General features: G+C 35.4%; 1 protein-coding gene across 2 annotated transcripts in view; it reads left to right on the forward strand.

The window, feature by feature from the left end:
- The window catches only part of FAF1 (Fas associated factor 1), a 170,652-nt gene that overhangs the window by 44,424 nt on the left and 110,585 nt on the right, over positions 1-15,643 (forward strand). For both annotated transcript variants that reach the window (XM_080622796.1, XM_080622797.1), the window contains exon 7: positions 6,452-6,557. In XM_080622796.1, the coding sequence (XP_080478922.1) occupies positions 6,452-6,557 (106 nt within the window). The remainder of the gene's footprint in view (positions 1-6,451; positions 6,558-15,643) is intronic.

Here is a 15,643-nt window from a genome sequence, read left to right on the forward strand (position 1 = left end):
TGCTAGTAAAATCAAAGTGGTTGTTACCTTTACAGTTTATACTTGTTTCATAGTGGAGATTTGTTCTGGATATTTTGAAGATAAAGTTGGTAGCTTTGGGATAGCGAAGGATGATTAATTAGTGGCTACTTAAACAAGGATAATTTGAAGGGTAGATCATCTCCCTGAAGTCATAAATTCTAGATGAAAGGGGAGGCTTGCCTCCAATTAAAGCATCAATGCAGATCAAAACACATCTAATTGAAGCAATGTACCAAACGCAGTTACACTGTTTACTGCCTACTGTTAGGTCAGTTATTATTCAGATTAGTTTGTTACCCACAATTTTTAAAAGCGTCATGCTCACATCTATTATTAATGGCTGATAAGGAACTTTGCCTCTTACTTTGTGAGTTTATCTGTTGTTGTCTTCAAATGCTTTCTATTTTGAACTCGAGATAAATAGTCGTGATTTGAATAGCTCCTGAAAGTGATATATGAAAAGCCTGAGATTTCAGTACATGATATTTTATGTATATGCCCTTCTTAGAAGGAACAATCTGGTCACAGCTCTATAAACTGCAGTTTGTGCCTGTTCTTGACACTGAGGGGGAACAGTGTCTGAAACATCCTTTTCCAACATATTGGTGTGTAGGCATTGAAGTTTATTGTGGCAGACTGAATGGGCATAACCCACAACAGACTTAAAAGTTGCACCTAAATGTAATGACAAAGTGATCCTGCAATTTAAACAAGCAAAAAATCTCCTAGGGTATCTACGTTCACCAGTGACATATCTAAAGCTCTTATAGGTAATAGAAACCCAGTGAATTACTACCACGTGCTGGTAAATTGAGGTGTAAAGATTAAATTTAAATGTCAAATACCACCTGTACGGTTACATGCCCTGCTTCTCCCATTTGGCAAAGCCATGCTTATCCATGCCTGATCTGAAGAAGAATAACAACATGTTCTGTGGACCGTGGGCAGGATGAAATCTGATTTCTACTGAATTTGTGCCTCATCCCAGTGGGTGCAGTAACTCAGTCCTGTCCCTCTGTGCTTCCCACATCTCACCTACCTCTGATGCTGTATTTTTTAGCACCTATGTAATTTTTTTTCCCTCTTCATAGACAGTCAGCCCTGCTTCTGTTCTCCAGCTGGTAGTCAGGTAATATCAAAGGAAAAGTAAATTATATGCTGTGGGTAGTTGTGAGATCATTGGCCAGAAGTCAGCTGGATGGAGTATAAAATACTACACTTGCAGTGCAGCCTTTAACTAAGGTGGGTAGTAATTTGGGTCCCTTTCCTCTGCCTGGCTGTTGATTTAGACCCAATCTTTGAGACCTTATTAACACTGTCAGACCTCCTTGAAACTAGTGAATAAGTTCAAATGTTCCCAGATGGGACAGGTGAGTGGAGAAGAACATGATTTCCTTTGGAAAGCAGTCTTGAAAGGTGCTAAAGAATGTCCATCATCTAATTGTCAAAGGGGAGAGATCCCTTGCACCAGCTTCATGAGATTAGATTTTTTGCTTCCTTGGAGTGCAATTATTTCCATTTGTTGCCTTGGGTGCTTCTTGAAAGCTGGCTAGTTTAGGAAAAAAGATGTGGGAGAATGCGAAAGGGGAGCATCAAAAGCATAGGCATGTGAGTCTGGCCATGGAGCTAGGTCATCAGGACCTTCTCTCCTTTCTGTCTTGTACTTCCTGGGAGATGCTTTTTATCAATTTTTTTCTTTGGCTGTAATTTTAATGAATATAATGTGTTTTATATTTATACTTTTTTGTGAATAGCTGAAAATCTTAGATACTTTACTATACCTGATGAATCATTGGAAAGTTCAAACCAGTTAAAAGCAATTTGACCAGTCGCATTACTTGGAGATTATTACAAATAATGTATTTTTGCTAAGCAATTGTAACTCGTTTAAGAAGTGTTGTCTGTGTGTGTTGTCTGTGTGGATAGGAAAAAACCTTCACAACCCCCATCTTCCAAGTAATGGGTCCATGTGTTGCTGAGTGTCTGTGTTTTAGATTGTTGCGGAGCAGCGGTGATTGTGGCATGGTGTCTTGTTGTATGTTATCAACTGTAGCAGAGTGTTAATTAAGAACGATGTACCCTGCAACTCCAATTATTAGTATTGTCTGTTTAGCTGGACAGGAGCAGTGCCTTGCTTAAGTTACTTTGAAAGCTTCAATAAGAATGGTAAGATTAATGTTTTATTTTCACATCTGCTCATGAGACAGTTTAAAAATCCTGAAGTTTAAAATGCAATAGAATGTAAACAAAAGGGCTTCTGCTCATTTACATGTTAGCCAGATTTGGTAACTGATTGCTGTTTGAACCTAATCTACCACCTCCTGCTGCATTAGCTACAACAAACATTACATTTACATACTGATTTCTTATTTTGTTTTAATGTAAATAATCTGTAATTACAGTAAATTTGGACTTCTGTTGACATGAGCTTGTATAAATCTGTAAGTTTAAAATGGAAATGTTAATTACCTTGTGTTATACCTGTTTATGTAAAATTCAGAGATTCAGGGAGAAATCTTCGTGTGAGAAAGATACTGTCTAGTGGGAAATACTGAATGCATTCCTTAAAAACATACAGAACTGAAATGGAAAGGAACATTTGATCATTGATTAAGGATATACTTTCGGTTTTAAAGCTTGAAATATTACTAAAATTTCAAAGAAAAATGCTATTAAAAAGCAAAGTGTTACATAAAAAAAATCAGAGCATCAAGGCAGTCACTTAACAATAGATACAACCGGTCTATTTTATATATTGTTACAGAAAAAACAGGAAAGCAGTAAAACCTGGAAGCTTAAAATATAATAAGTATCAATACTAATACTTTCCTGCTTCAGACTGATTGATCAGTTGCTGTCTCTTAGGATTAGCATTATTTGCAGTTAGACATTTTTTGGCTAAGTATTGTTTCTATTAGTTTGTTGGACTTATGGTTCGTAAATTGTACTCAATTCTGATGAAGTGAATAAATTCTTTCCAGACTCGTAATTGAGTTCTGATATCTTTAGTGGGGGAAAAAAAAAAAAGCTTGCAACTTCCCTTGCTCGAAATTCAGGTTTCAAAAAGGAACATTTTTGCATTAACCCCAGCTGAATCCTGGTCCCACACCGAGGTTTCTGTGCATTGTGATAATGCTGATAATAGTTCTATGTAGGCAATCCATACGAAATCCTAAACTGGTCCAAGCCTCTCTTGCTAGAACTGGTCAGATTGATGCCTCTGTTCAGGTCTAATTTCTGTTGTCTGTTTTGAGACTCCTTTTTTTAGGTGTAGGCACAGTTCCTCTAATGGCAGGTTAGTTCCCCAAAATACCATCAAGTTTCCTTGTCTCCTGTGCTGCATAGTGGAAGTATAATCATTCAGCTGAGGGGAAAAAATGTAATGGCAATATATAACCTATCAGCAAATGCTTTTTAAAGGTAGGGTTTGCAGGAGTGTGGAGATAGTGCTGATAAGAGTGGTCTGTTTCTAGAATTTAGTTTTCCCACTAATTAATTCTCAGATAAATTGCATTTTGTTAGAACTAATAGTGAGGGGAGGCAAAAATCTGTCTTGACTTTAATGGGACCTGGGGTTTTGCCCTGACTTCCCTTTCCTTTCATGCGGATGTTTCATTTGGAAGGCTATAGTCAGCTGGTAACATTTGCAAGAAAATGAAACTGCTTAATGCTCTTATTCTGTGCATTTGTGGATAGCCTTAATGGCTGAAAATACAATTTTAGTATGTTTTGGAGACAGAGGTCTCCTGGCACAAATAATCTGGGGTAATCTATACCTGTAGTTGCTGGAGGAAATTAATCTGGGAGGGGACTGACATCGCTGGCTGTCCAGCTGGGTGCTCAAATCGACCCACACCCTCAGAGGAGTGTTTGTACACACAGGAAGTCATTGGCACAAATGGCTCATCAGAAGTGCCATCAATTCCTTCTCCCAACATATATAAGCCAGGTCTTGTGGCTTGTCAGGCCTTATGAAGTTCTAATGTGGGAGCTCAAACGATTGGATCAGTTGACCCCTGCATTTCTGTGTAAGCAGAAGTAATATTTATCATTATATTATTGTTTTCTGAAGAAAAAGTGAATAATTAACCATGCACTTTAATTGCTAATGCTTCAAAATCAAATATATCCTCAAGTTTTTTTCATTTGTTTTTTTCAGACAGCTTAATTTTCAGCCTCTTCTTTGACTATATTCATCTACGAATCTGTACTGAGAATTTGCTTGTTAACAGCATTCAGCTTGTGTTGTTTAGAAATCCAAAAAGTAGAGGTGTCAAAACTGCTAGGAACTTCAAAAATTGAGGCTTTTAATTTTAAGCACTTCATTTAAATTAACTGTGTTTGAAGAATATATTTTTCCTTTTCTAAATACTCTCTGCTATCACATCCAGATGAAATAGAGAAGTGGAAAACCTTTCCTATGGACAGATGCTTTTTATCAGCATGCCAAAATTTGGATAGTTCTGAAGTGTGTGTATCACACATACGTTGAGAGATAGAGGGTTTGATTGAACTAACCTGTTTCATTCTGTGTTTGCATCAATTACAGAATGAAAATGTGAATCGTTATCAGTTAGCATCTACAGATATTCAGATAAGAGTCAAAAATAGTTATGAGAGCCTTGTGTGATTCTGTATGGAATCCAGAGCCATTCACATATGCTGTAATTAATGTTTTCAGAGCAATTAATATGTGATTTGCCTCCAGTATTTGCTGAAAACAAATAAAATATCAGAATCTGAAAAAGCACAGCAGGATATTGCTGCTGAACGTTTGCCAAACGAAAATATGGCTGTGGTGATGCAAAGCCTATTGTTAATAATCAAATTAGAATTACCTTTAAAAATAGGCATACAACTTCCTCCCCCCCCCCCCCCTTTTAAAGGACTATTAAGTATTCTTTAGGACTTTTCTTACAAGATTTCGTGCCAAGTGCAGCAAACTTCATATTCAGCAGAGATGACGTCAGTTACATTTGGAGTGTCTCTCATACACTTGATCAAACTTGGCATTGACAATGAGTTATATTTATCTTCCATACCACAAAACCATAAAAGATGAGAAATAGCACTTCATAACTTCACTTTGTAGTATGTGATTATTATGTTTAAGATGTCACAGAATCCAAATTAAGTTGCTGAGTGAAGATATTTTTGTAAGGTAATTTTTTTCTTGAGATGTTAAAGCAAATCGTGCATCTTTTGCTAAAGCACCCACTGAGTGAATATTGCATGGGTTTCTTACCATCTGAGCAGCAAAACCACACATCAGTAATTGCATTAGAAGTTAACAAATCAGGCCTTAATCTAGTAGTCTTTCTTGTCTTGTATCTTGAGATACAGCTGTTCTCATGCTCATCTGCACACAGAATTTGTCCTTTATTGTTAAGAGGAATGGCATGTTGAAGTGTCATGGAATAGTGATGATGTGCAGGAAAAAGCCCCCAGTCTGTCATTCTTTTAAGAGTCTGTGATAAGAAAAAACCAGGATTGAATAAGCCCAGTTTAATTCCATATGCCAGCAAACAGGTCAAGTCTGCCTAAATATTGTTTAGAAATCTAAGCTTATGTTACAGTGTTGCTGCAGTTTTGTAGCCTATATGAGACTGTACTGGGCTGTAATTGCCATGTCTGTAACGAAAGTCCTGCCTTCTATTTTGAAAAGTAGATAGCTGCATAATTTTGTACCTAATGAAGCAAACAGAAGGCCTTTTTAACATCCAGATGTTTTGTTACCAGGAAAAAATACAAATAAGAACCCAAGCGTGTGACAACATAAGCATATAGTTGGCCTGCTTAATCTATATTTTAAGATTATTGTTACAATTCATATGATTAAAGAAGTTTTAATGCACATTTAAAACAGCTTGGGCAGAACTAACTTTTCTAAATGCTCAATACCCACATGAGAAATTTTGCTGTGGTTAGTTCTCCAGTTCTAATTAGCTGGGTTTATGTGCTTCGAATGAAACTAAGCGGAAGAATTTCCGTTTGGTTTATGCTTCAGGTAACCTAGAGAAGTGAGAGCATGCTTTGCCTTGTTCTACTTACCATCAGTTTTTAATGTGCATCGTAGCTTGATATTTTGTCTGGTCATCAATATGCTTGCAAGTCTGATGTTAATGGCTTTATGAGTGCTAAATATACCCGATGTTTGTGAAGATAATGTGACTCTCTCAATTTTGAGAATACTTAACATTAGAAGAGCTTTAAAGGCTGCAGTCACCTTATTAAGGAAGGAGTTCAGGAATGGCCTTTGGTCATTCTCAGCATGCTTCCTTGCATTTAAGAGTGAAAAGAGAGATGATAATGTTGTGCCTGGACTTGTCCATGTAGAGTTTAGGGTACCCTGGGGTTTTTGCATCCAACTGTAAAACAAGCTATAACATGCTTATCCCTGATTTTCTTGTTTTTCTTTCAACCATTTCAGGGCCCTGCAGGAGTCATTAAATCAAAACTTCATGCTGATTGTCACCCATAGAGAAGTCCAGCGGGAGTACAACCTCAACTTCTCAGGAAGCAGTACCATTCAGGAGGTGAGTGCTGTTTCACAGCTGAAGAATAAATGTAGCTCATTATAGCTAATGCCAGCTCTGTTAAAGAGCGTTTACATAGTCTTGATGGATATTCCTTCATTTTATTAGACTCTTTTTTTTTTAGTTTAATCAATAGGATCATCAAGATTGCTGTAATTTGATTAAAGAGCTTGGCCTAAAAAAATACAGTTTTCTATTAATTTATATAGAAAAGATGTTTCTTTTTGTTTGGTAGTAGCAAAATATGCAATCAATGTTATTGAATTACTCTAAAATAATGAGGAAAACAATTACTCAAATCACATTTTCTCTTTAAGCCCCTTGAAGCTTCCCTCTGTCTTCCCTTCTTTTAACCAGCTCCATCTCCATTTTGTAGGCACCTCTACCGTTACTGGTTGCTATTGTAATGCTGTAATTCTTACTAGCCAAATGGTTTTGTGGATAATGGATGTCACTGCCGTTCTGTAGAACGGCCAGCAAGGGGTGATATTGTAGAGAACTTCATCAGAATTAAGTCCTGCAGGAACAAATATCTCCAATATGATTCTGGGCTCTGAATTTAGAACAAGCAGTCTGGCATATTGTAAAACTCCTTTCTAAAGCCAAAGGTTGTTACCTCATGCTCCATGTATGTCGAATGCCAGATGTTTTGGATGTTATTTTCTATATAGCCTACTAACTTCTAGAAACATGACAAACCTATCTACAATCTATAAATGTGAATCTTCAGAATTCACATTACAAAATATTAAGATTAAATGTTTACTTTTCAGATTAAATGTATGTTTGCTGTTGGTCTGATCTTTTTGGGTTGAACAGATTTATTGAAGTTTTTCATGCCACTTGCTGATGTTGTAGGCAGAATTATTTCAAGTTCCATAATATTAGCTAGAGCAACAGTATCTCATACAACAGTGAAAAACCATCATGGTTTTCATTGTGAAGCTTACTGTTCTTAAGATCTAAATTCTGATCTTTCCCCTGCATAAAAGTCTGTTTTCTACTTACCTTTTTAAACCTATTATAGTAAGTTCTGTTTTATTTTGCTTTATTTTTAAATACAAACAAACCTTCTTGCATCAGTTTTTTTTTTGAGGGGCTGAGTGCTGACTCTTTACACTTAAAAACAATTTGAATATTTATGACAATAAATTATCAGAATATTTGTTTTTAATTTTAAAGTGATGAGATTCTAAAAGAAAGCACACATATTGTGTGTTTGATTTTTATGTATGCTATATCAGTTACTACTTTGCTCATGAATCTTTCCCAGCTTAGAGGAACCAGAAAGCTGTGACCAATGCATGGGAATCTACATGGACTGAAGTTTTCTTTCTTGTTGATAATGGCAGACTATAGTCAATGTGTTACCATATAAAGTTGACGTAATTTAGAAGTCAGTTATGATTTTCTTCATTAAGCAACCAAAATGATAAACCCCATAACCAGCATGAGCATCAAACCTTTCTTTGCCTTTATGTCTTCTATCTAAGTATTACATCTAATACTATAAAATTATGAAGACCATGTCAGAGGCTAAAATGAAAAGAGAATTCCAGACCTTCTTGTGCAGCTGATGCTGAGCAGGTGAATATGTCTGTCTATGCAAAGTCTTGTGGAAATCACTGGGGATTTGGCTGAGGTAAAAGAGTTGGCGAACATTTGTCTAATTATAGAAAACAAGCACTGTTTTGGATGTTAAGTCCCTAATGACTTTTTAATTTATTATTTTCTTTCCTTTTAGCAAAGAGTGAGCATTGTAACAAATGATTGATGAATCCGGTTAGTCTGTGTGATTTAGAGGAATCTTTCTTTCTCTTCTCTCCCTTGTCTGTCTCCTCTCCAGGGACTGTTAGATGGTTTGATTTTTTTTTTCCGCTTCCTTCTCTTGTTCACACTTTAACAAATTAATAGTTTACTTTCCTCCTGGTGTATTTTTGTCATCGTGGAAGAGCTCTCTGGGAGTTGCATTTGCCAGCCACAAGAGGGCAGAAAGGACTATTCAATTATTACCTAAAAATGCCGTTCAGTGTTTTCGAATTAGCTTCTGGTATATTAACAAAAAGGAGTATAATGGCCAAGTTATTGTTTGATTTACAGATAATTGGCATATTGCAGGGAGGAGACTTAATTTCACCCTTTTAAATTAAACAGGGAGATTTAAAAAGACATAAAATATTCATTAATGTTCAGTGATTATAAAGCAGTGGCATATATTTATTCTACCTTTATTACTGTTTCGATGGGAAAATACTGCAAATATTTCAGAAATCGACTTGGCCATACTGACAAGTTGAAATGTTTAAGCAGTGTTAATGCAATCTACTCACACGTTATATCCTGTGCAGAAAGATTCAAAATGACTGCATCAATTATTAAAAGAAATACTTAAAATTCTATAAGTGTTTGACTGCTTGCCACAGTTGGGTGCAACTGTCTCTCCAGGGCTGGTTGTTTAATTTGTTGTTATTATGAACACTGTGAATTTTAAGGAATAAAAGGAAAATTCAAGGAATGTCTGAAAAAAGCCCCCCAAAAAACCCCAACCAAAAACCCCAACCCCACCATCCTTTCAAAACTGACATAAATATTTTGCTGCAGATTAAATGCAATATCCACAGCTCTCAGTTGTGCTTTCCTAAACTACTGTTGCTTCAGTTTTGTGTTGTCTTTTTTTTAGTGTTTAAAATGCATGTTTAATAGTAAATGATATTTGGATGAATTGTTATTCCAAAGAAATCTTAGCGTTTAATGGGGAAGGAATCTGACAGAAAATGCTTTGGGAGAAGCCGTAGTGCTCATGTCTGCTTCCACAATTTCTTGCGTATTAATTCAGTGGTTGGATATTTGATGTCAATTGAAAAGGCAGCTTTTTTGCCCCTTTTTTTTTACATACTTTATCTTATCTTCAACTGTTTATGTATTTATTTAATTTCTCAGCTTAAAAGATATAAGTTGCATTCAGTAATATTGTTGGAGGATTATGGGCCTATGGGGAATCTTTAGAAACGAAATAAAAAATTAAACTTAACTAAAATTCTGGACGTAGGATTTTTTTTTTTTGTGAGTTGGGCAGAGGAGACGTTATCTGGGAAAGTTAAAGATAACGTGGGTCTAAATTGCAAATTAATCTGTGTCACAGGTTTCTGACATCTGTTTGTTCTTGTAAAATTACAGAATTAGGAAATATCACGGTTACTTTTATCCCTGATCTGCATTTTAAACTGGGAATCAGTAGGTTTGGTACTAGTTTGGAGACTGTAAATAAGTAGATTTTCAGTGTATCGTATAGTTAAAGAAGGGCAATTCTAACAAATTGAACTCTCAATACTTACAAGACTAAAATGAGTTTTCTGTCTGAATGCTTGCTCTTTATTCTGCTAACATAATTTGTACAGGCTAGACGTAATTGCAGTGAGAGAATTTTTAACATTTGATTTGAGAAGCTATGTGCTAAATTATTACCAGGCATTTCCACATTCAACGTAATTTGTTTTCTGTCTATTCTTACCAACTTGTTCTCATTTAGAAACAAATGTTTCTGCTACTTTAATTTTCACAAGTTGTAGTTACCGTATTTGATGGAAATGAAGAACAGCCCTTTTCAGGGGGGGAAATATTTAATTGTTTCATGAAAGCAAGTTTGTGTTCTTATCCTGGAGCAGACAAACTGATTTGTAAATAAACTTTGATTTTTGAGTTCTTGTCACAGTAGTGTGCTCCACACTTTTTGTTTTAGTCAGTGACATAGGGTAAAAAACCCCCAAACTAGATAACTCTTTTAAAAACAAGGAGTTTGCATTTGTCTGTTTTGGTATAGACTTTGAAGCCTTTTTGTGATTGCTGTGTGCAGGATTACAGAAGTGTATCCCATGTACACGAGCTGTGGCTGCTAAAGAGTGGATGGGTTAAATATGCAGAAACCTCAGGCCTCTTGCAGATCGGTAATTTTGTGTTGTAACTGCGGGAGATTCCAGTTGAAAATATTAGGTGAAGCTTGTACCGGGCACTATAATTCCTAGTAAAACATAAAATCTGTGCAAACAATGAAAGGAGATGGGCCCCTAAATAGCGGCTGCCTCTGCATAGCTGCGTCTGCTCTTTATTCTGTTCCGTTAGCCAATAACCTAATCAGAGGATAGCTGCTTAGCATCCCTGTCACCTGTGCTAGGTAATATATTTGTTCTTTGTTCCCTATAGACTTACTGGATAAGGTGGAATATGAAAAGCAGTGTATCCAATAGCACTTCAGGCAGGAGGAGGAACTATTTGTGCATACAACTGCCTGGGCTGAGATAAACTATAAGTTCTGTGTTGACAGACCCTGGTGACAGTCTGAAGTCCTTTGTGCTGAATTTCTAGAAACTTTTTTGATAAATAGATGAATGTGAAACAAGCTACGAACCCACCGTTTATAAACATGCAGACAGAAACCTTATTTAAAAAGCCTAAATAAACATAATAGATAAATATAAGTAAGCAGATCAATTACCTTTAGCATGCAGAAAAATAATTCAGCTGAAGGTCTTGTACCTTTTTCAGATCTGATTTTTGGTATCTGTACAAAGTCTCTTCAAGCCAGTTGTTGTTGAGTGAGATCATCCGCAGTAAAGGTCTGTCATTGGCATGGGGACGCAAAATGTATATCTAAATAATGTTCTTTTTTCATGTTGTAGCTAAATAGCTTCAATAAAATGCTTGCCAGAAGTGAGAATAGCTGTATCCAAATGTGGTACAAACATGAACAGTTTCACAGGGGTGTTAGATTTTGAGGGTTTTTTATTTTATTTAAAATCGTTGAAAACTTATTTTTATGCTAATAAAAACCAGTAACTAACACTTCTCAGTATTTTGATAGGAGCTGCACAAACATTCTACACTATTGTTCAATTATTCTCTTAGTACCAGAGAAGCTATTAAACCATGTTGCTGCTATACTGATTGTACTTCAGACATACATTTTTGTTGTGAAATTTGACCATTTTGTTTGCTTTTTAAAGAGATCTGTAGTGTAAAAATTATATTAAATTTATAGGGAGTCATAACAGCAGTATACATAATTTAAACGTCTATCACTGTGATAGCCTCAGTGTTCTGTAGTGGTAAATGAGTACCAGGTAGCAAGCTAGGTTTTGACTTTATAAACAAGAAGAGAAAAATCTATTTTTAGAAAGCTAAATTGACTTTTTGTTTCATTTATTTTTATGCCTTTCTTTTAAAGAAAAACAGTGCATTGCTAATCTAAAATGTATTTGCTGAAAGCAATCCTTGATAAACTTTTTGTAAATGCTCATGTGTTAGGAATTATATGAAAAGGAAGTTCCTTGGGAAATAAAGAGAAAATACCTTTTATGTACCTGTTCAAAAGTGATAGCTTTATTAGGCGCTTCAAATATCTTAATATCTGACTGTAGAGATCTGTTTCGAGGAGATCCTACCCATAAAAGTATATAACTATTATTCTTTCTCTTTTTATGCAACAGAAGCAGCACTAAGAGATAAAGGAAGGGCACTCTTCTACTTCTCTATTAATTATGAAGCTTAATATATTCCTGACAGAATATGTTTCATAACCTGTAATTTGGTTTTGGTGGGTTTGGACGTGCATATCATTAAAGAAACGATCTTCAGTTATCAAAAACTAGTAAACATAGACATTTTTATATGCAAGAAAAGGCAGAGAGTAAATAATTGCACTGGTGACCAATACTGTAATAATCCTGTTTTACAATATGCACTTGACAGGTTGTAATAGTGCTAATTGAAGAGACTAATTCACACTTGCTTCATTCTATTCAAAGGCAAAATCAGCAGCTTGTTTTGCTTTTGACCAGATGGTCCTGATGAACACCTACTGTGCACTTTAAGTGCTTTACTAGAATTACAAAGGCTGGGGGCTGCATCCGACTCAAAATGATTTGAGAAGAGAAAAAAACCTCACTGCTCAATGGATTTGGTGCAACTAAATTAATTCTAGTGGACCCATTACACATTGAGCCCCCTTTTCAAAGTGCTGAGCCTCCTCGTTTGTTCTGTAGCAATGAGAAAGTGAAAGGCAGATTACTGCAAACAGAAATAAAAAAAAAGTGCTGTGAAAAGGAGAAAAGAGGCCTTGAAGCCTTTTCATATCATTTGGGTTTTTCAAGTGCGTTATTTTTGGGGAGGGTGGATGTATGAAAAGCCAATTGGAGTTTTTTTTGTTTTAAAGTGCGCTATTTAAGTACTATGAATATAAAAGCAAGAGCAACAGTTGACTGAGTTTACTGTGGTAAAGCTTTGTGTCCAAGGATGAATCAAATTCATTATAGTCAATGCTTTGTATTTTCATATGAATGTAGGGTTAGTTTCACAAGACTGTGTCTGTTTAGGATAATTATAATTTAATATTTTCCTTTCATAAAGTTATCACTGTAGATATCTAAAATTTGCTGAAAGCAAGGTTTTCTCTTGAATAAATTTTGAAGCACTCAGAGAGTTTAAAACTCCAAAGGAAGCTGTTTGATTTTCCAAGGGAAGGCAAGGCATGTTCCAATAGTGTCGAAGCACTGATTATTATAACTAATTAGAAGTCACACATCTGTTAGCTTTCGATTTGTCAGCGCTTGTAGTTTGCTGTGTATGTTTATATCTCCCTTCTTCTTGGCTCTCGTTCTCTGTCTCTATTGCGCTCCATCCATAAGTGTAGATGGATTTGAGAGAAACTCTCAAAGGATAAGGAGTAATTTAGTTGAATTTGAAAGTAATGAGGAGTCATTGTTATAATTTTGGTTATACGTTCGGCTCCGTAAATGCTCAGTCATGTGAGTTGTCCTTATTTTAGAAGTAATCATGTTGAATTGAATGGCTTTGCTCATGTAATTTAAGGATGCTAAGGATTTTGGGGATCAAGACCTAATTTAAAACCCTGAATTTTTAAAAACTGCAATTAAAACCATTGCTTGCTATTCTGATTTTGAATATTTGCTATGTTTTACATTCGGGCTGGAGAATTTTTATGCAAGGCTTCTACCATAATGCTAGCTATTAAAAAGGTGTTAGCATGAAATGACAAGAAAACCTAAGCAGCTTTATGAACATATTGAACAGCTATGTCCTTAGTTTCTGTGCTATTTAAAGTGGAAAGCAGTATTCTGTAGCTAAATAGCACAGCACTGCTATTTGTATAATGGTAAATGAAAAATTAAAGTTAGCATTTTTTGCAATTAAAAAAAATTAATTTACAGCTTGCAAATTAAAGTGTACGAGAGGACGGTTTAACCTTTCTATCCTGTGTTAACTATAATATGATCGCTTCTATTATTGCATGATATACACTTATATTAAAAAAAACCAACAATCGTTGAATTGCTGATTTGTTTTCAAACAATGAAATTTGTATTTGTGCAAATTATAGTAGGCACAGTGTTCTCTCATGTTTTCTCATCAAACAACCCAATTATACTTATAAATAGTGAGGTGCTAATGAACTGTTGTTCTGGAAAAGTTGTTTGCTTTTTTTTTTTCTAACTTGAGTAAGAAAGGAAACACTTCACAATTTTAGAGTGCTTGCTTGGTGAGAAAATGCTTGAAAATATTGTACTTATGTAAATCATGTTGGTGCTATCACTTTTAAATACACAACAGAAGCTAATCTAAAAACCCCATCAGTTCATACGGAGCACAACTAGATTCTTGACATTGTAAATTGCTCACTTAATTGGGAACTGATGATTTTTACTTTTATTTATTCAGTTATAGACTTTTTTCCACTACAAATTTATATTTCAGTTTGAAGTTTCTTAGTGCTTTCACTTAACAGAAAAAGAATTCTTTTGATAGTTGAGGTAATGAGGATATTTAACATAGTTATGGAGATATGACACTGAAATGGTCAACAGTGCTAAGATAGTGGTGTACTACATGGCTTTGTAATTGCTATGCAAAGAAAACACTCAGTTGCTGTTTCAAATGTGAATTAATAATGTTTGTCTCTGTCTGGTACTTAACGTCCCAGTGAAACAGTGAGCTGTCTCTTTAATAAGCCTGTTTCTTATGATTTTTCAGTTATGTTCCTATGTCTGTGTAAAAACATGTACTTGAAAAGTTATTCGTTTTTGTATGAAGAATCAGGGGCATAAATTGAAGAGCCTTGCGCTCATTTAAAGGATAAAATGGCCTCATAATCACCCTCAAGAAATCCCTGTTACTGTTTTTAAAAAGGGTTATAGAAGCTCTCAGCAAACATTTGCAATAAGTGGCAAAATTTATGCCCTTCTTTGTGATAGTTGCGTGACCAGACAGTGGGGTATAGGATTGTTTTAAGGTTTTTACAGCTGCAGGCAAAAAGCATCTGTTCCTAGAAAAGCCTTCATTGTTTAACTTTGACACTGACTTTTCCATGCTGCTTGTACCAGTCTCTGGATTAGGTGCCACTAATATAAAATTTAAGTTGCTCCCCAATGCAGCTGTCACTATACATGGCCTTGTAGCTTAGGCAAAGTAGATGTAATCAAAACAAGCTGTTTTGTACAAGGTCATTTCAGAAGACTGAAAAAGGAATTTCGACAATGTTGTATCTTGTGAGTAGCTGGGCTATTTGCTTTTGTGTTGGTTTGCTAAGTCTTCTGGTGACCACTAATGTATATGACTGCCTCAGAAACAATGAAAGAAGGATTTTGAAACTGCACTGCTTTTCTTTATATGCACTTAATATTATATTTATTTTGGTTGAGCAGTTACTGTGGTATTTAATTACATACACTCCATGTATGTTTGTATCTCTGTCTCTCTACAGTGAAATGGCATGATTTACAAAACTCTGGGAAATGTGACTTTTTTGACAAGCTTCCATTTCTTTCCTTCAAAGTTTCCAGTGAATTAAAAATGAAAGAGCACTTCATTTTATGTATCCCAGAGTTGTGTTAATTTCTACCCAGCTGGTCTAAAATGATTGATACAAAGCCAAATTTGTGACTGCCTGCATTACAAAGTCTGTAATTTGCTAATGAATTATGATAATAATCTTTCATCATACATGAAAGATTTAGACAAACAATTTACTAACTATATAGTTTGATCACAATTTTTGGGCTTGTACCAAGCCTTGA

The sequence above is a fragment of the Psittacula echo genome (assembly GCF_963264785.1).
Source record: "Psittacula echo genome assembly, chromosome: 7".
In the NCBI taxonomy this organism is placed as follows: domain Eukaryota; kingdom Metazoa; phylum Chordata; class Aves; order Psittaciformes; family Psittacidae; genus Psittacula; species Psittacula echo.